General features: G+C 57.9%; 1 protein-coding gene across 6 annotated transcripts in view; it reads right to left on the bottom strand.

Moving 5' to 3' along the window:
* The window catches only part of RGS12 (regulator of G protein signaling 12), a 120133-nt gene that overhangs the window by 43726 nt on the left and 50164 nt on the right, over positions 1 to 26243 (bottom strand). For 5 of the 6 annotated variants that reach the window (XM_023253348.2, XM_045056893.1, XM_045056891.1 and 2 more), the window contains one exon: positions 11665 to 11686. In XM_023253348.2, the coding sequence (XP_023109116.2) occupies positions 11665 to 11686 (22 nt within the window). Of the gene's footprint in view, positions 1 to 11664; positions 11687 to 22084; positions 22310 to 26243 lie in introns of those variants that run through there. The other variant, XM_023253351.2, reaches the window with a different exon arrangement.

Raw genomic sequence — 26243 nt, forward strand, 5'->3', positions numbered from 1 at the left:
TAGGCTTAGGTAGTGTGGCTCACAGAGCCTACCATAAAAGCTACGTTAGACTTGCCCTAAAAAAAGCCTAAAAAGAAGCCTCAAAGGGATCAAACCAACCCACAAATAGCTTACCTGCCCATTAAACAAACTTCCATACTCTTCAAAGGAAGACAACAAAACCCAGCACACAGCTGAAAATCTATAGACAAGCGAAGACACAAAAAAATGTGACCCGTAACCAGGCAACAGAACAGACCTGGGAACGACAGTGATGGAGAGTCAGCAGCCAAGGACGTGAAGGCACGTAGCGATATTGCAAACACGCTCAAGGGTGTTAGGAAAGCAGCGAGGACAGAGATGACGGGCTGTAGGAGAGACAGGGCGCTGCTGAGGCAAAGACACAGCCTCTGAAGCGGGTGGGTCACAGGATGGCATTAACGTGTATTAGACGCCGTGGAAGAAAAGACCAGTGAACTTGAAGACAGAGCTAAAGAATCTACAAAGGGTGAAGCACAGGAGAGAAAAAGAAGGGCTGAAAACGCACATGTCTCCATGGCGGTAGGAAAAGTTCAAGGGGCCAATGTTCTTCTGATTCAAGTAGGAAATACCTGATCCTCACGAATCCCCAAGAGCAGGTACACAAACAAAGCCAACTTGAGAATTATCGTAGGTAAGTTGCTGAAAACCATTGATAAAGAGAAAATCTTAAAAGCTTTCTAAGTGGTATGCCCAGAACCACACACTTTATATTCTTACAGTTTATCTACCATGGGGATAAGGGTTTTTTTTTCCCAATTTGCACAAAAACTGCTCTACTAGGAGAGCCCCTGGGAAAAGGGCCCTCAGGGTCTACTTAAACTTTTTTTTTAACGTTTATTATTTTTGAGAGACACAGAGAGACAGAGTGTGAGCAGGGGAGGGGCAGAGAGAGAGGGAGACACAGAATCGGAAGCAGGCTCCAGGCTCTGAGCTGTCAGCACAGAGCCCGATGCGGGGCTTGAACCCACAAATCGCGAGGTCGTGACCTGAGCCAAAGTTGGATGCTTAACTGACTGAGCGACCCAGGGGCCCCAAAAACTTTCCTCTACATTATTCTAGCCAAATTTCTGACCGAGTCTATAAAATACTATCTCTCAGCAACTTTATAAATATTCTGAGAGTGAACATACTAGAATTTTTAGACCATTTTGAAAGTCCTTTGGTAAAAGCCCTCCAGCATTTCAAACAATATTCTTCAGCAGACTCTTTATGAAAGTGTAGCACGCACAGAAAAATGCACAGATCGCAAGTGCGCAGTCAGATCTGCACGAGGGAACGCAGCCCCAGCTCCCAGATCCAGAGGCAGAACTTGGGTGGCCCAGAAGCGCTAACCATCCCCTGGCGGGAACAGAGGACTCACTGAAACGGTCCGTACGCCCCACTCTTTTCACACTACAGATTCCTAAGAGAGGCGTTTTCCACCAAGAATCGAAGCAATCCATTTCCTTGGCGTAGGAAGGACACACGCCTGCTTCCAGGGAGGGCCTCTGGGGGAGGACGAGGAATGGATGGGTTGGGGGGGGGCAGGGGGGGGCCTCCCCTGTGATTTTCATGCTTGAGAAAAAAGGTCTAAAGCAAATATGCCCAAATGGTCACATGTATCACTTCCGGGAGGCAGGTATGTGCTCACTGGCTTTATTAACTTTGAACTTCTGTTCGCTGGGAAAAAAAAAAAAAAAATCGCAACAGAAATAATTACTAATCAAAACGCTCTCCAAACATCTCGCAGAACTGAAGGCAACGAGCACACTGGAAGGCATCTTGGCAGAAAGCAAGTCCCCGCGCTTCCCCGAAACTAAAACCTACCGTCTGACTGGTGCTTACAAATACTTAGTACTTCAGACCCTATAAATACACCCTGTTATTCTGGGTATAATTTTTCAGTTCTAAAACAAACCATAAGGAATGTGATGTATTAAACCAAAATAAAGAATTCTGGTTAAAACAGCCCCTCTCGCACAGCAAGTTACAAACTAACATTTCAGCTCTTCTATTTAGCAAACAGTTCTGAAAAATGTGCAATTAGGCTGCACTGCCTTTCTGATGAGGAAAGTGGGAATCCACCAAAACCGGACAAAAACACACGGCATTACTCTGAAACCTTTTACATCTTTCTCTTCCACAATTTCATAGACTACAGTTCCACTGGCCACAAACACTCAAGATTCCAGCACTCCGCTCGGAGGTTAGCCCCCAGTCACTCTATCGGCAGGGGTCACCCCCTGTCAGGGCTCGCAAGCAGCCTGACGCTCTGTGCCTGCACAGCGATCCCCCAGACGGCGGAGGAGGCATGACACAGACGGAGGGGACGTGCCCAGAGGGCGGCCTGGGAGCCGGGCGGCTCCACGTGGCAGGAGCCCAGGGAGCACCAGTCATGGGATCCTGACGCGTGTGGAGTTTCACAGAAGGCACCGCTTCTTCCCAGGAACAAGCAGAAGCGACAGGGAGTCCGTCTGTGAGTTGCAGGAAGAGGTCAAAGCAGACCTCTGCTTCCACATCCCAAGCACCCGAGACAGTAAGAGTCACTCCTGGAAACCAAGGCTCACTATGAATGTGAAGCCGGTGGAACTCAGAGCCTCGAGGAAGAGCCACAAGGAGAGCTGGAGGAAGGAGAGACCCCAGAGACGGGAAACGGGGGTGCTCCCTTGGGTCTGATCTAGGCCACACCCACCATCGTTCACCGGGTGTCCAGCCAGGACGAAGGAGGGGACGGGGCCTGGAAAGACACGGACAGCCCGCTGAGCTGTGATCAGCCCTCATCAGGTGTGTTCAAACTTTCAGGAGTGGGTGGGTCCCTTGCTGAGCCCTGGAGACAGAGTGGCCAGACCCAAGTCCCTCACCGCCCGTCCAGAGGAGCAGGTGAGAAGCAGGATTGCAAAACTCTCATCTATAGCAACCTACTTTCCTCTTTCATTTCCTAACTTTGTTCTATAGAGCAAAGTTCTACTTAGAAACAAAACAAGCCTGCACAGGGCAGCTCCCCAGGGACGTGTGGCACGTGGACCAGGCCCGCAGGCCCCCCTTTCCCCACCCCTCCAGGGACAGATTGAAAATCAGGCACAAACTTCACAACAGCAACCAAAGGAGGACGCAGTCTCCTGCCGTGGGCTTCAAACAGGAGAAAGGAAAAAGGAAAAAAAAAAAAAAAAGGAGGGGTAAAAAAGCCAAGGAAAGATTAAAAAGGAAAAAAAACCAAAACACTTGTGACAGGTTCTCTGCCTGGCCCACCCGAGTGCCTAGCAGTCGTCCTGGGAAAGGAGGTGACTCTACAAGACCCCAAACATTCTCAGTAAGGCAGGATAATGGGGAACCTGGGGAAAGTCGAGCATAAACCGTTGGGGGTAGATTCCTCGCTGGCACCGAGGATCTTGCCTGGGCGGGGGGGATACAGAGACTCAGTGCTGCAGCCTCTCTGGGCTTGAGAACCTCATTGCCAGAAAAGAGCGATCCAGGTCACGGGGGCCTGCTGACCTAAGTAGATGGGAAGATGAATTGACAGACGGGTAAGTGGATGGGTGGGTGGAAAAACCAATGGATGGATGATGGATGGATGGATGGATGGATGGATGGATGGATGGATGGAAAGACAGACGGATGGCTGAGTGGATGGATGGATGGATGGATGGAAAGACAGATGGATACACGGGTGGGTGGGTGGATGGATGGATGCGCCCATGGATGAGGGAAGACATATAACATGCAAGAGACAGAGACAAAGTTTGGTCCAGAAGGAAACACGACCTAAACAATGTTAAAACTCTTCCTGTTCCATGAGGGAACAGAGAGAAAACACCGCTGATAAAACAAATTGAGGACGAGATCAAGAAATACTATTATGGAATCAAAAAAAAGTAAAAAAGAGAAAGGTTATGCCTGAAATTCAAATTAATGTCATAGGAAAAAAGACTTTTGCCACCAAATTGCCTTTTATGTATGGTGAGAACAGACTGATTCTCAATGAAGCAGAAACGTGAGGAAAAGAGAGCCTGGGGGCTCAGGAACCTGCCAGTGAGACCCAGTAAAAGAGTGACACTGAGAAGGCGGGCTGAAGCGCTGAGGGTGGGCCCCCTGTCCCCCCCCCCCCCCCCCGTTCACACGGGACCCTCACTCCTCTCCCCCCTCCCCCCGGGACCCTCACTCCTCTCCCCCCTCCCCCCGGGACCCTCACTCCTCTCCCCCCCCTCGCCCCTGTCCACACGGGACCCTCACTCCTCTCCCATTCCCCCTCCCCCCAGGACCCTCACTCCTCTCCCTCCCCCCCCTCCCCCCGGGACCCTCACTCCTCTCCCCCTGCCCATACAGGATCCACACACAACCGCAGCTCACAGCCACGGGCCCCAATTACGATGTCACAGCGACGCATTCTGCCCTCAAAATGTACCCTGGGGCCAGGAACCCAGGAGAGGTGGCAACAGAGGAGGAGGGAGGGAGCTGCTAGCCGCGCCTCCCACGGGGTCTGAGCCACCGAGCAGCCTGAGCGCCCCCCCGCCTGGTCCCGCCTGCCTGACGGCGCACCCCGGGAGAGCCCTGATCCGCCCTCGCGTCCTGGCGTGTCTGGCACCCTGTCCACCTGCCTCGGCTGCTGTCTGTAGGGACACCCGTGGTGACACTCGCCTGTTCAGGCTCGCCGGCTTTGGGTCGATCTTTCAAAACCGGTTTCTCCTTTGCTTTTTTTTAGTGACTTAACGTATTTATAATACACATGCCTCATTTTACCCCAAAAGGTCGTTGTCCTCAAGGATGGAATATGTAAAAATAAAGTGGGTATTAAATGCCAGGGGCTGGGAGGAGAGAGATGTGGCGTCGGAGTTGGGTACATCTGCTCCGTGCCGCGCGGCTGCCGTGATCCCACACGCGGTCCTCCCCCTTGGAGCCTCAGCTCTCCCAGCCTCTCGCCTAAACGGGTCGCCGTCTGTTTCCGGGGTCTGGCTTCCCTGGCGGAGCACCACCTGCGGCTCACCGGTGTCGACGTGTGCAGCCGCAGGAGGCGTGATCTCAGGGCACGCGAGCGACTCACCTGTTCTGATGCACGTTTGCACCTGCCTAATGGGGCGGCCACCAAGACGGAAGCGAAACCGCGTGCACCGTGACAGGCACGGCTGACACACAGCGTGGCTCCCCGGGGACAGGCTCCTCGGCCCTCACCGTGCGCGGCTCCAGCCGGGCCGCCCCCTGGGCTCTTCCAGGCCCTGCGCCTCGCTCAGAAAATGCCAAGGCTGACGGTCTGATCCGCCCGGTGGTGGCCACGTGCTCACGAGCCCCTCCGCAGAAGACTCGCAGACCACGGCCGGTAAAGGAGTCACGGCCAAAAAACACGAGCAACTCACGCGATTCAACAACAAAAGATCCAAACAACCGGAGAAAAAAGGACTCGCACAGACGCTTCTCCAAAGAAGAGCCGCCGACGGCCAACAGGCACGTGAGAAGGTGCAGGACGTCGCTCATCATCAGGGAACGCAAGTCAAAACGACAGCGAGAGGGGCGCCTGGGTGGCTCAGTCGGTTAAGCGTCCGACTTCAGCCAGGTCACGATCTCGCGGTCCGTGAGTTCGAGCCCCGCGTCGGGCTCTGGGCTGATGGCTCAGAGCCTGGAGCCTGTTTCCGATTCTGTGTCTCCCTCTCTCTCTGCCCCTCCCCCGTTCATGCTCTGTCTCTCTCTGTCCCAAAAATAAATTTAAAAAAAAAAAAAAAAAAAAAAAAAAAAAAAAAAAAAACGACAGCGAGGGATGACCTCACCCCCATCGGAATGGCTATCATCAAAAAGACCAGAAGCCACAGGGGTTGGCGAGGATGCGGAGAAAGGGGACCCTCTTGCGCTGCCGGGGGGAGCGCGAACCGGTGCGGCCACTGTGCAGAACAGGATGGAGGACCCTCTGGCAACGAACTCTAGAACCACCCCACCGCTGGGTACCTGTCCGAAGGACTGAAACCGGATGTCCGCGCCCCCACGTTCACTGAAGCACTGCTCGCCGTGGTCAAGACACGGAAACAAATGTCCGTCCACAGGCCAACTGAGCCCCTTCGAGGCAGGTGAACAGATAAGGAAACGCTGGCGCATCCACGCGGCGGAACGCCACCCGGCCCTCGAAAAAGGACTTCTGCCTTTGAGACACACGGACGAGCCCAGAGGACATTACGCTGCGTGAGACGAGCCAGACACAGCCGCTGCGCGCTCTCCCTTGTGCGTGGATCTAAAATACAGCCGACGCCTGATGGGGCGCAGGGCTGGCTCAGTCGGTCAGGGGTCCGACTCCTGGTTTCAGCTCAGGTTGTGAGTTCGAGCCTCACATCGGGCTCTGGGCTGACAGTGTGGAGCCTGCTTGAGATTCTCTCTCTCCCTTTCTCTCTGCCCCTCCCCAGCTTGCTAGCTCTCTAAGTAAATAAATAAACTTAAAAAAAAATAATAACGTACACACGATGCTTGAACAGCATGGGGGTTGGGATGCCCTAACCCTAACCCCAATCCCCACATAGTCGAAAATCCAAAAATCCGTGCGTAACTTCCGACTCCTCAAAAAATTAACTAGTGACAGCCTACTGTTGACGGGAAGTCTCACCGATGACAAAAACAATACACATTTCATATGTTGTATGCATGAGATGCGTATTCTTACAATAAAGTCAGCCACAGGAAAGAAACTTACTAAGAAAATCATAAGGAAGATACATTTACAGGACTGTACTGCATTTATTGAGAAAAAAAAACCTGTACCTAAGCAGGCGTGCGCGGTTCAAACCCACGCTGTCCAAGGCCCAGTGGAGTCCAATGCACAGACATAAAAGGCAGAATGGTGGTGGGCGAGGGGACACGGGAGATGTTGGCCAAGGTTGACAGGGTTTCACTTAAAAGATGAGTAAGTTCTGGGAATCTAAGGTACAGACGGTGACCACACATCACAGGCTCGTATCATCCACCTGAGAGCTGCTGAGAGAGTCAAGCTTCCGGTCCTCGCCCCCGCCCCCCGCCTGCCAACACACAGAGGGAGCCACGTGAGGTGATGGGCACGTTAATTATCTCGATTGTAATGGCCATTTCACCACATCGCACACCTTAAACACATACAATTTTTATTTGTCAACCATGCCTCGATAAAGCTGGGAAATATAAAAATGAGATAATTTTGGAAAGAAAAACAAGAAGCCCCTGTGCAGTGTGCGCACTGGTAACAGGGACGCGCCAGAACGCACACAGGCCAGGCACCCAGTGTGGCCGAGGACGTGAGGCCTGAACAGGCAGCCCTCCTTCCAGACGGCACCCTTCCCGCGGCCCAAGGTCCCTGCCGTGTGTAACCCTAGTGACGGGCTAAAAATGGCACCTCTAGGGACGCCTGGGTGGCTCAGTCAGTTGAGGGTCCGAGTTCGGCTCAGGTCACGATCTCGCGGTTCGGAGTTCGGGCCCCGCGTCGGGCTCTGTGCTGACGGCTCGGGGCCTGGAGCCTGTTTCGGATTCTGTGTCTCCCTCTCTCTGCCCCTCCCCCACTCGTGCTCTGTCTCTCTCTGCGTCTCAAAAATAAAGAAAAATAATTAAAAAAAAATTATTTTTTAATGGCACCTCTAACCGCACTCCACTCCGATTAGCTGCTAAATGGTCCTAACCTGCCGCACAGCCTCTTGGCCACCAGTTACAAAGGGACTAACCGGCAGGGGACATCTCCCCGTGTCCCCGTGGCTGAGCTTCAAGGACTGAGGCAGGGCAGTTGGCAAAGCCAAGATCCGTGTCCCAGGGCAACAAAGCCCAGTCGGTGCCATAGGCTCCGGCCACGTGGGGCTCCTCAGCGGCCTGGTGGCAAGGAGCTCGGTGCGCGGCCTTCCCTGCCACTCAGGGGACACGCCCGCTACCTTCCTGCCGCCCTATGGCTTGTCTTGCTTGGCATGTGCTTGAACAGGGCAGACAGCAAAACAGGAGACAGCAGGCTTAAAATGAAAGGCCGTCTGCATTCAGAAAGCAAACAAGAATTAAAGATCACATGGCTTTCATCTGGTATTATTTCTGATTTCAAAAAGGTTCCAGATTCGATGTTAAAAGAATAATCAAAATTAGCAGAATTAACTGCTATTAGTTTATGGCACGGAGTTTACAAGTGACTTCAAAACTACGTGTCTTTGCGGGGGTGCCCGGGTGGCTCGGACGGTTAAGCGTCTCACTCTTGACTCCGGCTCAGGTCATGATCTCACGGTTCGTGGGATCGAGCCTGCATGGGATTCTCTCTCTCCCTCTCCCTCTCTGACCTTCCCCTGCTCGTGTTCTCTCTCTCTCAAAATAAATAAATAACCTTAAAAAAAAAACGTGTGTCTTTGTCAGTAAGGGGTGACGGATGGCAGCTTCTGGACAAGGACAAAGGGGATGGCCCAGACCTGCCCCGTGTGGCCAGCGCCTGGGTAGGAGACGCCCACCAGCGCCAGGGAGGCCACAGCCTCAACCAGCCGTCTCTGCGTTCGCGTTCTATCGAACGGGGTTCTCCCGGCTTGTCGGCTTGTGTGACCGGAGGCTTTCGCCACGAAGGGAAAACTCTGAAAGCCACTGTTCCAACCCGGGCTCCGGCCCGCACCCGCGCGTCCTGTGAACGCCTTCCTTCAGACGCCCTCTGCGCCGCCCGCCGTGCGTGGCACCGGGCCCACGGCGTGGAGGCCGCACGGTGACACGGGGGAGTGACCGGCACGACGGCCCTCGTCAGCAGTGCCGGGCGGCGAGGAAGCCCGGGCTGGTCTCACGGGGAGGCCGGCAGTGGCCCGGGCCTCTCGGAGGCACTGCCACGGGACCCGGAGTGCGCTGGCATGCAAGGGGTCTGAGGGACACGTGGGACCGGGGCGGGAGGACGGGGTCACCACCACCCCAGCTCTGAGCTGAGCAGGCAGAGAGCGGGGCCAGTGAGGTGTCGGGAGGGGAGCAAACCTCGAAGGGACGGCAGTTTAGGTGAAGGGGGTGCGGCCGCAGCCGCCTGGGCCGGGATGCAGGGCAGGGACGAGGAGGCGGCAGGGGACATGCCCCCAAGGGGTCTCTGGGACTCTGGGACCAGCACGCTGGGAGAGGCGAGAAGTGGGAGGCTCGCGCGGGTGACGCAGCGAGCGAGTGAGCGAGCCCGCCGTGTGCCCGGGGTGGGGGCGCTCGCACGGCTCCCTCACACGCCGCGCCTCTCCGCCGCGAAAGCACATCTAGGGAGGGCAGGACGCGGTCTGACCTTTTGAGGATGTAGGAGTCGGGTGGGCAGGGACTCCTGGCAAAGCTGCTTGGTACAGAGTGAAAAAGAGACAGAGAGAAAGCAGGAGAGCGAGCTTCTGTGACAATAAAGCCGCAGGGCTCCGTGGCCCAGGACGGGAGGCCCACGTGCCCCGCTCGCGTCTCCACTGGAGGCCCGCGCATCCCCACCGGCCCACGGCCGCCACGTCTGCGCTTCCGCTCCTGGGCCGTGGGCCTCCTCTGTGAGCAAGTGTCTGAATAACTTCCCAAGGGGGGGGGGGGGGCATTACATTTTTAAGCCTCTCTTTAATGCTAGAATGTTCTTCCTTTCCTCAAGGCCAAATCTGCCCCCGGACTCACCCCAGGTCCTGGCGTGCCCTCCGGGGAGGCTGGCCTCCAGCCCTGCCTTCACAGGGCGGTCTCTGGCTGCCGGCGGCAATGAGCCCCTCTCCTTCCGAGAAAGCGGGTAACACTCAAGTTGCCAAAAGTCGCACAACAGCATTGTCCAACCTCCTCCCAATAAAGCCACACGGCTAGATGGCGAGAGGTTGTAAGACACGGGGAGACTCGGGGACACCGCGGGAGGCGGAAGGCAGCCGCGACTGCCGGTGCTTCCGAGTGAGCGACTCACCCGTCACCAGAGCCACGCGGGGTGTCCACGTGGACACCGTCCTAACCTGTGAACGGGGTGCTTTCCAGACCGGCTCCCCAGTCCCTGCCCCCCTCCCGTGGAGACCGTGGGGCTGGAGCTCCTAGAACCAGCCCGCAAGCGCAACGAGAAACGTTCTCTTCTTACGCTCGGAAGAGAATCGAAGATGGAAAAGTGATACAAGTATGACAAACTGAATAAAACACACACAGGCTGTCGGTGCAGTTCCTGAAATTCAGGGCGTGCTCAAGATGTAGTGGGCCCTTCCCCACCCACCTCTGCTGCAGAGGGCCTCGCGGGGCACAGGGGCCATCCCCAGAGACACTGGGGCCCGTAGGGCCCAGAGAGGGGGCCCCCACCTGCCACCACCACCAGGACACCGCTTCCTTAGCAAGGACACACTGGACCCCAAGTCAGGGGTCCCCCCACACGTGGGAGGCCTGGCTCCGTAAACACTGAGTGGACGACTTCAGGGCCCCCACACCCACTGCTCGCGGGGGGAAAGTGTCCCAGCCTGATCAGGCCTCGTGTATACGGTTAAACTGAACTTCTCACGTTTGTAAGTTTCCTGCAGAAGTGAGCATCTTCCACCAGGAAGGATAAACTGAACAGCAGAAAGGGAATTTTATAAAAACCACTTTTATCCTGGATTCGGTTACCGGTCCTCTTTCTTTCCATTAAGGAAATGGTTCCCACTCCCAGCTGAAGACCGATCAAATGGCATGATTATCACTGTACGTGAAAAAGGGAACGTAATTCCTTTTATTAAAATAAACAAATCCCCAAACACAACCTTCAGGATCCATGGTCTCCACCTCAGGTATCGGCACGTTTGTAATTCAAGATGTGCTCCGCGTGTGCCCACGACCGGCGGCGGCTCCCGGCCCCCCCTGCCCTCCGCGCCAGCAGCCCCGTCCAGGGCCCCCCACCCCACCAAAGCCAGCAGTTGTGGGACAACAGAAAGCGTCGGGGAAACCACGCTTAGTTTCCCTCTCCCGGGCAAAACCGGGGTAACCTCGGGCCCCACGGCCGTCCGGTTCCTGCTGCTCGTGTGCGTCAGACCTACGGCCAGCAAACAGTGAGAACACAGGGCTGAGACCTTCTGATAAACTATAAATTCAACTCTCCAAAGACAGAAGAATAGATTCATTAACGCATGTAAAACACACACACACAGCTTGTGAGCATAAGGACTTTATGAGTATCACGAGCGACAGGGAACCACCACGGAGCAAAAATGATGAGGTTACAGCAGGGCAACTGCCAGTGGGAGGGGACATGCCCGGCCACCTCCTTTCTGGACGGAACCCGTGACAGAGCTCCCACACACTGTTCAGAGGCGGGAAGAGGGCTCTCACCTCCTGTCCAGCCCGCAGGCCTCAACTCACCCACTAGGCTGTTCCTAAGAAGGGAACATATCGCACTTCAGTCTCACCCGAATTTCCAGAATTGCTCAAATTCGGCAAGAGCTTTGAAATCTTCACTTGCTGGTTAAAAAGACGGCGTGTTTTAACTTGTCAGCACAGGTGGGATGAGACGTGCTGCAGCCAACGCCCGGACGGCCGCAGGGCTCCACCCGCTCAAGGTCAGGTTCCTAACATGTCTCTGCAATAAACGGCTTCCAGAACTCGTGTCTCGGTCACCAGGGAGCCATGGGAAGTTCCCCCAAGTCAGCCCTGACCAAAACCCTCCCCCAGAGGACGGGGAAAAGCAAGGAAAACATCTCTTCTGAGTGAATCAATGGCAAATACACTTTCACAATGTGAACAAACACTCGATAAAAATAATAAAAATATACATCAGAAATTGTGACTTACCACCATCAGATACAGTTGCAGACTGAAAGAAAAGAGAGAGAGACATGAGTTAATGAAGCCTCATGACCAAGTCGGGCAACAGCAGGCCTGTCGTCTGAGGAACAAGCCGCCAGGTCCTCCGGAGGGGCTCCCGGCTCCCAGTGCGGGCGTCCGAGGACGACCAGACACCTCAGTGAGTCAGGAGCTCTGCTCCCACTTCCTGGGTGAACCCCGCCCAAGCCGGGCAGGCCGGGGACACGGGGCTCTGCGGAAGTCATCATCCTTTTCATTCGAAAACAACAAATCCCGGCACGTCTGGCATCATTAGTAACACGCTGGAGAAACCCGGTTTGGGAGCCCGTCGGTGTGCATCGCCCGCAAGCCACACCGGCCCGCGCCAGGCCGCTCTGGCGCCTCCACCTGCCGCGGGGACCGGGCCCCTCCCGGTGACGGTGACAGGTGCCCGGGCGACGGCACGGCAGGGGCCAGGAGGGCGCCCACAGGGGGTGAGCGCGGAGGAGAGGAGGGGGGCCGCTCAAAGGCACCGGGGAAAGACCCGGAGAGTCGGGCGAGGGCAGAACAAGCCGGTAGGGAGGCAGCAGGAGGCTGTGAGGGGGGGTCCCGGAAGGACAGGCGGTCGGATGAACAGAACGGGCCCGTCGGAGGAGGGCTCCCGGGAGACGCAGGCAGGCGGGGAAGGAGGGAGGCGGGAGGAGCAGCTGAGGAAGGACAGGATCCGGGCGCGCGCGCAGCGGAAGCCGGAAGGAGCCGACGAGGGCGGGACTGAGGAGCCCGCGGGGACACCCTACAACCCTGTGGGACGTCCCGGGCACAGCAGGGGCCCAGCTCTGGAGAGCAGGTGCAGGCCAGGCCCGACGGCGCTGGTGCTGGGCCTCCCCCGGCCTCCACCACGCGCGGGACCAAACCCCGCAGCTCGGGTTCGGCGGCAGGATGAAGGCCGCACACGCTCCTCTCAGTAGCGGCCGCCGCCCTCCCTGGCTCAGTCCCGGGAGCCCAGCGAGGAGACAGACTTGCACTCGGGTCCTCTCTGCAGAGGCAGCCGAGACCTGAGCGCGGGACTCGAGGAAGCTCTTGCCAAAGGCGCGGCTGACGGCCCATCCCCAGCGCCAGGCCCCCCGAGACCTCACCCCCCAACCTGCGTGCAAGATGGGGGACCCCCTCCCATTCTGAGCCCCTCACCTCGTGGGTCTCAGACCTGGAAGGCTCGAGGGCCCAGCTAAGGGGTGGATGGCCTTCTGCCCCGGAAAAAGGGCCTGTCCTCTGACAGCCCGGGGAAGTCACGTCCTGATGGTTTTGGAATAGGGGCTTCTCGCCGTTTCAAACCATCGCGGGTCCTGGGGCAGAAACGCCCCAGAACTGTATCCTGGCACCTTATCGGTACGTTTCCAATAGTAAAACCACACACCGCTGTGTGTCCGGTTTTTACACGTCCATCTTGCCAGACGGGCAGGCGAGCGCAGACTCTGGCAAACCCGCCTGGGCCGTCAGCCCTCGCCCCCCAAGGGCGTGACCTTCCTCACACAAGCCCCCTTCCCAGGCCGACACACCGCGGAAAGCCGTCCTTCCGTACTCACAGTAAAGCACCAACAACCAGTCATAAAGTCAAATTATTCCCTTGAGATTATGAGAAGAAAACCCACAAGGCCACACATAACGCTGGAAACGCTATCGATAATAATACCGGAAAAACGAATCCTGAAATGTAAACCTCATAAATATGAAGGCCATGGCTGACTCCACGCTGTGCTCACAACGGAAAGTAAGTTCCGATGTTAGCAGATGGAGCAAATGCACTACAAATCTCTACGCCCAGCCCCAAAATGAACTCGAGGCACGTCCCCGAGGCCAGAAGAGGCGGAAGAAGGTCGGACAAGAGAGGGGTGTCACGGAGCGTCGCAGGGCAGTGCGCACGGATCCAGGTAAAGCGCAACCAACACGCTTTTCACAGAAGTGTATTTTAGGGGCTCCTGGGGGCTCAGTCGGTTGGGCATCCGACTCTGGGTTTCGGCTCAGGTCACGATCTCAGGGTCGTACCCACGGCGTGAAGCCTGCTTGGGATTCTCTCTCTCCCTGTCTCTGCCCCTCCCCTGCTCCCAAAATAAATAAATGCACTTAAAAAATATATACCCTTTTTCCAGAATAATTTTAGATTTACAGAAAAATTGTGAAGACGGTATAGAAACAAATGTGCTTTCAATATACTGCTGCTCCATAAACAGCAAAGGAGCCACTAGGCGGGACCGAGGGGCGGGCCGGGCATCGAGTGCAGGGCGCAGGCCACACGCCCCGGGACTCCTGGGCAAAGATGGCCAGCTCCCAAACCCCCTGGGAGGAGAGCGGCCCAACTGAGGCCCACAGGAGTTCCAAAAAGTGAGCCTGCCCCAGTAAAAGCTCACAACTCAAGAATCCCCCCAAACCCAAGGGAAGAACCCATGAGGAGAAAGAGCTCCCCGAAACAACTAGCAGATCCTCAGACGCTGGGAGGCTCTGACACAGAACGTCGAATAAAGATGAAATCGTGAATCAAAGTGGTGACGGAGGAAAGAAGAGGTGAGGCGGCAGACGTGACAACTAACCCTTGATGAGATGCTCACAATGAAACTGCGCTGGTTGAAACGCGACGCTCGGTGCAGAGATTAGCAGTGGTAGGGCTGAAAAGACAATCTGGCAATTGGAAGACAGCCCTGGAAAAGGTCACACTTGTGGCAGCTCGGAGGCCAGACCGGCCGGGAGGGGGCCATGGGGTGCCACGGGGGTGCCTGGGGGTGCCAGCCTGGACACGGGCCAGCAAAGTCAGAAAGGAGCGCTGTCCTGCGGGTGCACACCCTCCATCCAGCCTGGAGAGCCACCCCCTCGGGCGCCCCTCACGCACGTCCTCCGGGAGAGGGGCTCGGGCGCTCCGTGCGTCACCCGTGTTCACCAGGCTCCAGGAGGGGCTCAGCATCTCTGAGCCACGGCCTCAAACGTGTGTTTCCTTCCCTTTCCCCAGTTTGGGGAGCTGTGCCCAAAGAGTACTTTCCAAGTTTAAAATGTTAAGGAAAGTTCTAGGCGTCTGGAAAGCCGGGGGCTAGTGGGCTCTGTGTGCTAAGGGTCCTCCCGGAGGGGCCTGTAAGGGCTCAGAGGTCACAGATGTCCCCCGCCCACCCCACATTTCAGAGAAACAGGTGACGACTTTTCCTGACCACATTATTTAATTTGTAAATAACGTACAATTACCATTAACCTAACTCTTCTGTTTACTGTCCAGTATTTATTCTACTTGTAAGCACACACCACCAGGGAGGGGCAGAGCTGGGCCATTACGTCAGCCGATCCCCGCTCGGCACCCCAAGTCCTCAGCCCCTGATGTGGACACGGGAGCAGGCTGAGCACGGATCAGGGGCCTTCGCTCCAACAGCAGGGAGAGCCGAAGAGGTGAAGCGGCCTGCCCACGGTGACAGGTGCCGGCGGGGAGGAGTCTGGGAGGTGCCCTGTGGGGAGCACAGGGCACAGCACTCAGCGCTCCGCATTGTGGGAGGGGGTGGGGAGGCCTAGGCAGACAACCCGCCAACAATGGGGCAGTGGGAAAGACGGGGAACCCCCAAATCATTTCTATTTGCCTCAGGACCATGGCACATCCGATTCTGACCCCTGCTACCCTTTTAAAGCCTGGTGTGCATTTTTTTTTTTTTTTTAGCACATCCTGGCCGCTGGAGGGGGGAGCAGTCTCAAATGGCAAAGCTTCAGAAACTCCCACAGAACATTCCCAGAGAGCAGCTCCCGCAAAGGGGAAGCCAGCTGCTCAGTGTGACTGAAAGTCAGGCTTTCCCGATTTCTCGGCGTAGGGAGACCCCGGGCCACCGTAAACATTTTTATGAATTACAACTTAACATTCCTAATGTTTGTTCTGTACAATTTGTGTTAATAAGTTGATTTCATTTGCCCGCGTTTTTGGGTTCTTCCCAAATTCCCATACCTACATGTGATCCTTACAGAAAAAGCAGAATCGTAAAACCAAGCTTCCAGGGAAGAAAGGTCCCAGTAAGTCAGCACTTTTCCGACCTTACAATTAAACATGTGCCGTAATCGTATAGCTCTAAAGAGTTCCAGCACATTCCTGCAAGACTGGAATTCAGTCTGTTTTAGAGAAACTTACGAAGTATTTGAGATACGTGGTTTAAGTTCAAACAATCTCCACTCCTCGGGTCAGTCTCGTAAGCCCGATAGTTCAGTAGAAATCTCGTTTATTCCCAGCAGGGAATCTGTCTGGACCACACACATTCCATGGATATTTCATTTGGAATTAATGGTGTGACAGTTTTAGACCATTTACACGAAGCATACTGGATGATGAGTCTAGCCTTTACCGAGGTTGAGCCTGCAAGCATTAAACTATATCATTTCCAAATCACTTTGATATATAGTAACACACAATAACATCCGTTTTTCATGTTGAGTCACTGACAAAATTTCCCGTCTTAGACACGAAAAGTGTTAGACACCTGGTCGTATCTGAGTCCTAAAGAAGAGACCAGGGCTGCAAGTTGCACCAAATGTTCTGAATACAGAGAGAATGTAAATAACCCAAATGATGAAAACCCCGAGGAATTTAACAATTCTATGTGACTTTTTAAAAACTTGATCGTTTCCGTTTTAAGTGACCCCTCGCCGGGCGGAGTGCAGAGGAGAGCAGGCGCGTGTGGGGCCTGTTGGGCTCATGCCCTGACTCAGCTCCGCGGGCCCAGACGTCTTCACACCCAGCCACAACCCTCGGCGTGATCAGGTCAGGTCAGTGGCCACCAGCCACAGGTGTGGATGACGATGACGACGTAAGATGGACAGGAAAACGTGAAACCCAAGTGCTTCCCGGATCTATGCTGTGCGCGAGCCCGGCCTCAGAGTTGCACGTGTGCGCGCGCGGGTCCTGCCGTGTCTCCCTGACTCTGAGCCGCTGTGGGAAGCCCCCAGCCCCTGCTGTCCCCTCCGCTGGCCAGCCCACCTGCACCTTGTCAGGGAGGCCCTCCTCGCCAGGCCCCTGAGTGGGCCCGCACAGCCTCCACGTCGGCCCCTGCAGGCCGGCCCCCAGGTCCCTCGGTGGCGAGACGCCTGAGTGACCTCCCACAGACCTCGCAGCGGCCTGGCGAAATGGCCAGGCTCGGAACGCATCCCCTCGCGAGGATTCCACGGCGTTCCATCCCAACCCCGCCCTCTCCGTGCTCACACACGTGAGCACACAAGCACACCCCCGCCACACACACTACGGCTTTTCAGCAGGTTCCACCAAGAGACACCTGGGCAGAAGGCTCACATAAAGGCAGGGGGGAGGCACAATTTCTAAGGTTCAAACTATCACGTTCACGGTAAAGAAGTTCTGTGACCTAGGAGACAGGGATGACACACGGCACAGGCACTCGGGTGACAAACAGGACAGCTGGACACAGTCACGGGCGAGGGCGAGGGCACAGCCATCACGGCACGGCACACCACAGTTTGTGCAGCCCGACGGGGAGAGGCGCTGCAGCAGTGGGGGACCTGCAGTCGGCTCGCGGCTGAACCCGGGCCTCTCTCTCTGAAGTGTGCCTCGGAGCCGCGCGTGTGCACGCACATCCCGTGTGCGGGTCCTGATATGCACGTGTGTTTGCGCGTGGGCACGTATGCACAGGTGTGTGCGTCCCAAAGACTTCTTCGGCCTCCAATAAAATCACAAGAGACCGAATGAGGCCAAACCCACAATGACAGCATCCTCCCAAGGACTCAAGAGCGAATATTCCTGTGAAGCGCTTGGTGAAGCCTGACATAGTTCCTTTTGCAAAAACCCTGACGAGCGAGCGGCACGCAGGCTCCGCGCTCAGGCTAGGGGATTGATTCAGAGTGCACATCCAACTTCGCACAGAAACCCTCTGACCTTAGTGCTGACTGAAGACTGCAAATCCCCCCTCGTGGCCAGCCGGCCCGGCTTAAGGGAGACAGGGTGGGAGGCGGCAGAGGGTCTGGGATGACGGCCACGACTCAGCGGCCCGACAGGATGGCACGGCCAGCGAAGGGGAGGGAAACTCGCCTCTCTGGAATGCTCTGTGGGGGCGGCAGCACTCAGTCTGGCTCTCAGACACCGTCCCCGAGGAGCTCCTTCTGCGGGACCGGGACACGCAGATACACGCTGGAGACCGGAATCCAAGCCCCACTCTCGGGCGAAGTCGAGGCCCAACCCCAGGGAAGCGCTTTCTCATCAAGGCCGAGATGCCTCAGGGGGTTCCCAAACCTCCACCCAACGGAGCGGAGCGGAGCCTCAAGCTGGAGCCGTCCGTGCGTCCTTCCATCCTCCCGGGCTGGCTCCATCGGCCCCGGCAGCCCCACCCTCAGGGTCAGGCAGGGCCTGGGTGGGGGGGATCCCGCTGAGGTCGCCTGCACTCACTGAACGCCTCCTGCACACGCGGGTGCGTGTGACACGGCCGCACACCCAGAACGGGCAGCCCCGCCCCCAGGTGCTTATGCTGGGGGCTGGAGGTGAACCCAAGACATCACTTCCCCGCCGCCTCGGCAAGTTGACGTCACGTCCCCGCTGCCCGGGCAAGCCAAGTGCTATGGGAGCGCGTGGCGTGGAGAAGAAGGGCACGCGCGGTGTCCCCTCGGGCTGGAGACAGGCTGACGCGGGGCAGAGTGTGCACCCCCAGGGCTGCAGGCAAGAGAGCGAGGTGGGGGCGAGGAAGTAAGGACACAGGAACACACCTGGAGAGCTGAGTCCTCGGGCTTTGGCGACACGGGGCTTGAGGGATGGCCAGAGCGAAGGGCAGGGGACACCGAAGGAGAAGCCCGACTGGAACACTACTCCCTACCCGCCTCCTGCACATCCAGAGGGAGCTGGGAGCAGCGGGATCCCTGCTGCCACAACAGGCTGGAGGGCTGTCGCTCGGAGGCACCTGGGGAGAAAAGCCAGGGGCGGGGTCCTGGGGACACCGGGGCCCCCGGGAAAGCTGGTCAGGATGACCAGCACGACCGACGGGTGGTTCTGGGATAGAGGGTGCCAGGCGCCCCTCTGGGGATCAGGGAGAAAGGAGCCCGCGTGCCGGCTGCACCCCAGGACCGAGGGCGGCAGCAGCCAGGGCACACGGTCAGCAGGTCACCCAGCTGCCAGTTCAAGGCGACCGACGTCTTCACAGAAGGGAGGGGAGGACGTGCAGACAGAAGCTCGAGTCTCCCTCACACGTACCGGGAGGTCTTCTCACACAGATGGCCAGAATCAGAGCCTCAGAAAGTGAGAGAAGACTGTGCAGCCACTGAGTGGGATACACGCAGACCGCCCCCACGCAGCTGCGGCCCCCCCTCCACCCGCCGTCAGGGTCCAAGGAGGTCTGGGGCGAGGCACACACGCGCTGAGGGACAGACAGCCCAGCAGGGCCGGCCCCGCGCAGAGGATGGAGCCCGCGTCCCCCCGCGAGTGGCACAGGCCAAGAGCGGAGACAGGCACTGAGCGCCAGCCCGCTCGCCTGAGCTAAAGAAGGAGAAACCCAGGCAAAGGCAAAACAATCGCGTGCGGCCCACCCGAGCCAGCCGGGCGTCGGCCCACAGAAGGGCAGGCCTGCGCGCTCGCTCCCGTCCCACGGCCACCCTGGCAGCCGGGCCCGTGGCCACACCCCGACACCGCCTCCGGGGCCCGCTCAGCCCCCCACGTGCACCGGCCCGGGCCGAGGGGACCCCGCCCCTGCTCTCGGGTCGCCCCTCGTCGCCTCCGCTGCCCACCCGGCGGGCCCGCGAGGGGACCGGGACCGAGTCCTGGTCCGCGACAGGGGGAAGGAAGACCCGGCTGCCAGAGCTGCGGCCGGCCCTGCCTGTGTGGCCCGCTCTCCCTTCCTCCCCCTGCCTGCACCTCCCCAGGAGCAAACCCGGGGCGGCCCTCCTCACCGCCGGGGTCTGTCTTCCTCCAGCCTGTCCAGGCCTTTCTGCGGGGCTGGCTCGCCCTCCACGCACCTGCCACCGGGCGCTGTCACGGCCAAGTGGAGCCCTGAGCGTGGCCGCCCCCACCGCCGCCCCGAGCGCCTTCAACAGAACACGGGACTCTGTCTTCCCAGCGCAGCCCTTCCTGTTTTCAATCCTGCACGGGGCTCAGTGCACAGAGAGGTGGAAGCCCCTTGGTCTCTGGAAGGTTCTTTCTCTCATACTCTAGCAGCCTGAAGGCAGCTGCCTGGGCAGACAGACCTCACAACACATCTGTGACACGAGACATGCTTCCAGGCCACGGAACCACAGACCTCGGCCAAGCACAGCCCAGTGCCATCTGTACTTTATGAGCGGGCAGGGGAGGACGAGCCGCAAGGGTGACTAACCTCCCGCGCGGCCCTGCCCATCGGCGTGGAAGCCTGGCGGGGCCGGGCACGGATCCCGTCACTCCTCCCGGGCGGCCCGGCCCCGAGAAGGGCCACGGCGGCGGTGGGGTGACGGGTCCACGCGGGAAGCTTGTCGAAGCTTTCTTCTTGTGACAGTTCGCGTTCCTTCTAGGCTGTGGGTCTCCGTGTCTCCCCCCACCTCACCTCACCAGCACCCACCGCTCACGCCCACCCCGACGTGGTCGGGGCTGATGGCTCGCTTTGTTCTGACAGAGGCGCATACCCACACGTGCAAAGTCTACTTATGCTGAACTTCGCTTCGTAAACGACGGGAAAACTGTGATCTGCTCATCCGGCCGGTGGGAGCCTCACACTTTTTCAGGGTCAGCGCCCACCGGCTCTCCTTTGTGCTCCAACGGCCGTGGGAAATAGCTCTCCGCCTCCGGATAAAAGGCGCTCACGAGAGGCACGCCGCGTTCACGGAGCCCACGTGCGCTGTGGATGGAGGCTGGCCTCCCCGGGCACCCCGCTTACAGACCAGCAATTAGAGGCGCTAAGACAGCAGAGCTGGTGAGGTGTGGAGCCAGCCTTCCCACACGGCGCCCCCGAGTTTACCCCCTTCACACCGCGTGGCTGCAGGATCGCCCCCTCGCAGCGGCCCTCTTTCTGCCCTCTTCCCCACGGGCCCACTCTGAGCCAGAAAGAGCTGCGGTGCCCCCACCACTCGCCCACCACCTTCTGATACCACCCTCGGCCCCGGGGAGGAGAGAGCTGCGCATTTTCTGTTGCTTAAAATACAACCCGCACGCCCAGATTTTAACACACTCATGCGAACAACTTATTTGCCAGTTTGAGCACTTGCAAAAATTTCAAAAGGATCCAAATCATTTATACAGGCAAGCACAAAGGCAGCTTTTTAGAGACCTTTTTTCTCACCCGGCATAAAAACCACCATTTCCTAAAACTTGCCTTTATAGATCACTGAGATGAGAGTGTGGTGCACGGGCAACTAACTCGTTCATCAGTCCATTAAGGACACGGTATACCCCGAATGCACTTTTCCATCAAGGACGAGGCACAGGGTCCTAGGAACACATCGGCGTTTCTGCACCAGGACTGCTGGGGGCGGCCACGCGGCAGGCACGCCCGTAAACATCAAAGCCACCCCCCCCACCCTCTCCGGTGAGCTTTAGTAGTGCCTGGGCTTTTCAGACCGCACACTGCATGTTTTTAAAATAGATGAAAACGTGCACTGACTGCGTAAGGTTCCTCCTTGACCGACCCAGCTGACCTATTTCTATCTTCCATTTAAAAGGGAGGATGAAGTCCCCTTTCCCTCCATTTCACCCCCAAACCGGTCACCTCTGAACCGGCTCACCTGCAGCCACTGCCCTGAGGTTCTACTTAGATATCACGAAAACTGCAAAATGAAACGGCCCTCAGAAAAGAACGAATTTAAAACTGGTACCCTGCAATTAGTGACATTTACATCAACACAGCACAGCCACAAGAGGAAAATAAAATTATTCTTTTTTTAAATCTCAAACCTTCCTTTTGCCTGGCTCCCCAAACCTTTTTTGAAAAAGTTTTCTAGTAAGTTCAACTTTATAAGCTCAGATAATAACCATTCAATAGGATTACCAGTAGTTCCCTATGTACCTGTATGAAGCAAAATCAGTTCGTTACGTTTTAAAATATCAGATACAAAACAGTAATTTAAAGAAGACGGCAGATTTGGATGATCCGGCTGAAACTTAATACTTCCCCCAAATTAGCTCCCTCGCTCCTCTTTAAAAGCTGTTAGAATTACCGCGGGAAGGACAAGACCACTGGTGCTCTCTGTGGGGCTGACTTACAGCGCGAGCAGCCGGGGTGCCCCGGGGGCTGAGCTGGACCCCCCGCGACCGACCCACCGCCCAGCCTCGCTCCGGGTGTCCTGTGGTCCCGGAGCCGGGCATTCGCCGCCACAGGACTCACATTTAGCCCCATGATGGAGGCACGAGAAGAGCTTTCAAAGTTTACGCTGAAAACCGACCATTTGCTGAACAGTCTAGAAACAAAGCAATAACTGAGATGCCAAGTTGTCTTAGAAAAATTCTGCCAAATGACAAGAAACTTACCTGCTGATCGCTTAAAATGTGTGTTTCCTTTGACAACGCTTTGCCCAAATTCATCTTCAGACGAGAAGATTTCTGCCCCACACCAGGCACGCAGATCTAAACTATACCATTTGACACACCAGCATGCCTGTGCATGCCAGGGAAGTTTAAAGACATTTCAGATGAAGTTCCACTTGGCTCTCTTTGTAACCCATGGCAACAGGACACCGCAGGAAGCTGTGGTTTGCCAGGGATCCAGACTCCATCTCAATTGTCTCAGATTAAAAAAAAAAAAAAAAAAAAAGGCCGTTTACATAAGTCACGCTGTGAGATCATTTTTAAAGTATTTCCTCTACCAAATCAGAAGAATCAAACTTGAGCTGATAGGGGTAATTCTCAGTCAGTCCAACAGCTGCAGAGAATTTGTTTTTTTAGCAGCGTGGCGCAGTTCACAGCCTTAATTACAGTTGCTGACGGTTCTATTATAAGCCTCCATATGCACGAGTCTGTGTGGTGCCAACCTGAGGAATCGGCCGCGTTCCTAAAACCCGTCTCAGGCATCTATCGCTGTGCCGTGTCTGCCTCGTGTGCCTTCAGACGCCTGACACAACCTCAAAGCGAGGGAACCGCGGCAGGTCCTCGTACGCACAGGGGGCAGAAAAGAAACAAGAAACGGGTTCTAGAACCTAGGTACCACTGCAAAATTACCCGTCAACGTTCTGGAGACTCCACGGTAAAGTGCTCACCACAAAGTGCTTCTTCACTGCCAAAACTCTACAGCCCTGGAGGTAGGGTCTCACGTGCACGGGCTCCAGCACTCAGCTCACCCTGGACCGTCAGATCGGAGCCGACCTCAGGAAGCAAACGCGATGCCCAAAGGGCCAAGAGGCTGGGATGCTGGCCCTCAGGTTTGGGGTCAGGCCATCAGCCGGCCACACTGACCACGCGGAGCCCATCCTTACTTTTGCTTTTCCGTGGGAGAGACGGGAGCATTCCCTGCGTGAGCGTTCAGTACAGAGAATCCATAACACGGAGCACGTGACTCTGTGTTTCATGCACGACTGTACAAGGCCTGCCCGAAAGGTGAAAATCTTACAGACCATGGGCATCAGCCCAAGCTTCTTCAGACTGCTTTTCTCTAGAGATCCACACACAATAAGAGTATGAACCGACAGCACAGGGCTAGGAAGGGACAGAAGCCTCCAAGGCCGTCCACACCACCACCGAGTGCAGGAAGCGCCTGGCCCGGCTCACAGGAGCCGCCGGGGCCCGCGAGGGAGACAGCACCACCCAGGACTACGGGGAAGGGGGTCCCAGTGAGAGGGGGGGATGGGAGCAGCAGCCTTCAGCCCGGGCCCCCAGGAGGTGGGCAGGGGCGCCCCGGGCTGCCCCACCTCCCCCCTGCTCCATGGGGCGGGGCGGGGGATGAGCCTCGGCCGAGAGAGCTCCCTCCAACCCCCCCACCCAGGGTTTCCTGGGCTCCCGCGGTTGCCCCGCCAAGCCTGGAGGGGCCTCATGTCCAAGTGCCACGGCCTGCTCACTCCACCCGTTCTCCGGGCCATAGGAGCAGGACTCATCGTCTTTCCCAAGCAGGCCAGCCAGCCAGTGTGAGGGAAAGCGGGGGCCACGGCCTGCAAACAGGCCCCGCGGGCACACGGATGAGTCGCCTTTCCTGGGTATAAATCAAGTCTGGCAGACAAGGCCAGCAAGCCCACCTCCTTCCCCTGGCGGCCGGGAAGAGAGAAGAAGCCGCACCCAGAGCACCGTGTGGTACAAACCGCAGGCTGGCAAGGCTGAGACAGGATCTGGCCCGGCCCAGTGGGTACAGGCCACACGCCACCCCCCCCAAGCCGGACACGCCTGCCCTGATGTCACCCTCCAACACGCACACTCACACCCCATATGCGTGCACACACAGACGCATGCACACACGCACCCATACACGTGCACCCATACATGTGCACACACGCACACATGCACACACACGTTCAGAGAAAACACACTGGAAGGTTTTCATAGGTGGCCAGGCCAGCCGGTGACTCTGTGACCAGGTTATTGTCCTCACTGATCTCCCAGGGGCCTAAACTACTTGTAGGTTTGGGGAGAGGACAGTGGCCTCCAGGCCAGAGTGCAGGCCAGCAGCACCCTGGCCCGGAAGGCCTGCCAGACCCGGGACGACCACCAGTGACCGCCAGTGACCACCGGAGACCGGAGCCGGACTGCAGGACTGGTAGGCCACACCCCAGGGCACGCGGCAGATCCCGAAACCCAGCACCCGGGCGCCGAGTCGTGCACGCCGCCGCTCGGGTGCCGGACCTGTTCTCACTCTAACCGCCTCAGACGGAAGCGCCCATACCCCCACCTCGTGCATGTGGCCGTCGCGGGTGGCCCACACAGCCGCCCGCCGCCATCCGGCTCCACATGGCACGCGCTCTCTTGTGTCCCTTTGGGGCCTTCTGTGTCTCCCCGTTTGCTGTCAGCCTGCCCTTCTCTGCCATCCACAGGACAGGGAGAGGGAGGGGACGGGGGCAAGAGTCTGGGGACAACCCCCGCCCGTGCCGCACGGTGCCCTCGGCCCCCAGAGCCCGGCTCACCTCCGGGGGAAAGGAGGGGTTCCCTGGCTGTCAAAGTGCCCAAGGGCTCCCGCAATGCGCCAAACACGCCTGCCATCGCGTCCTCCCTATTCTGACGAGCGTGCTGACTCACGGCCAACTGGGGACTAGCCCCTAATAAGACCAAGTGTGGGTCTGGGCACGACGGGAAACGCCGGGTGGCAGTGGTGGCGTGGCCTGGCACTGCACGGGCTTGGGCTCGGCAGGGCAGGGAGCTGCCCAGAGGCAGTGGGGAGAGGGCCAGCTGAGGTCGGAGCCGTCCTTGGCCCCCAACCTCAGGCCTGCCCGGCCACGTGAGCTGCCGGCACCGGTCCACCCCAGCGGGAGAGCTGGGGGCCGTGGGGGAGGGTGCTCTGGCCCAGGAAGCCAGACAACAGGAAGCAGGTAGCAAGCAGCTACAGGCACGTCACCGGGCTGGAGGGAGCCCAGAGGGCCTTTGTGCCCTCTGCCCCGAGCCTGCCCAGGGGTCTGTCCTGAGCTGAGAATGCAGTGCAAGCTCTCGGGGACGGCAGCAGAGGTCCCGTGGGGGGCTGGGTCGGGGCAGCTCAGGGAGCATGTCCGGGGAGGGTCTGGCCAGAGCACACAGATGGTGGGGGGGGGGAAGCAGCGGGCATCCCGGGGGGAACACCGGCAAGCCAGGCAGAGAGGAGCCTCGTTCTTTAGACCCGGCCACCTAGAAAATTCTGGTGAAGGGGCCCGCCAAAGAGCTCCTCCCGTATCCTGGATCCCCTTGCAGCGGCCGCCGCCTCCCCAGGTGCCTCTCACTGGTTCCTGCCGCAGCCCCAAGCCAGTCTCGGGAGGGCAAGGGGCATCGTCTCCTAAATGCCCTGGACCCGTCATGCCTTCCCTGGTCTTCCACCCATCCCGGGCACAGCTGGACCCAGAGGGAACGCACGCACTCCTCTACAGGTTCAAGCGTGGCAGAGGGAGATGAGCGCAGACAGCAGCCCAGCCTCAGATGCAGGGGCCGCTCCCACCCCCCACCCCCCACCCCCCACGGAGAAGTCTGGACAAGTTGAGAGGAAAATGCATGGCCTCGGCGCCCCCTGCTGTCCAGGCCCTGAACTGCCAGTCCCTGCTAACCACAGCCGGGCCCTCTGCCAGCCAGCCGCCTTCCCCCCAGCACAGTGCTCCCGGGGGAGTGGAGTGGGGCCGGGGTGTTGTCAGAGCCAGAAGGAGCGGTGGGGAGCTCCCCGTGGGGCTCTGGCTCCAGCCAGAGAGGCCCCAGGGGCAGCAGGGCAGGTGGGCCTGGCTCTCGGCAGGGGGCCCGTCTAGAAAGGCCATGAACTGAAGGACCCCACAGTCTAGAGAGCAGCCAGGTCCCCTCCCCTCCCGGGGCCACAGCGAGCTTGGGCACCGTGGCTGTCACTAGGGTGCAGCCAGCTTGCTCGAGAATAAACATCCAGTCTGTGGGTCACTGTCTGCACCACCCAGCTCTGCCACTGTCCCCAATAAAGCTTTACTCACAGAACAAGCCTATGGCCTGAGGGCCACGGGGTGCCAACTCCGGCCCAGATCCCTCCCCTCTCCTGTGCCCCAGCTCCCAGGGCTCCTGCAGGGTCCCACCC

This window comes from Felis catus, chromosome B1 (genome assembly GCF_018350175.1).
Source record: "Felis catus isolate Fca126 chromosome B1, F.catus_Fca126_mat1.0, whole genome shotgun sequence".
In the NCBI taxonomy this organism is placed as follows: Eukaryota; Metazoa; Chordata; class Mammalia; order Carnivora; family Felidae; genus Felis; species Felis catus.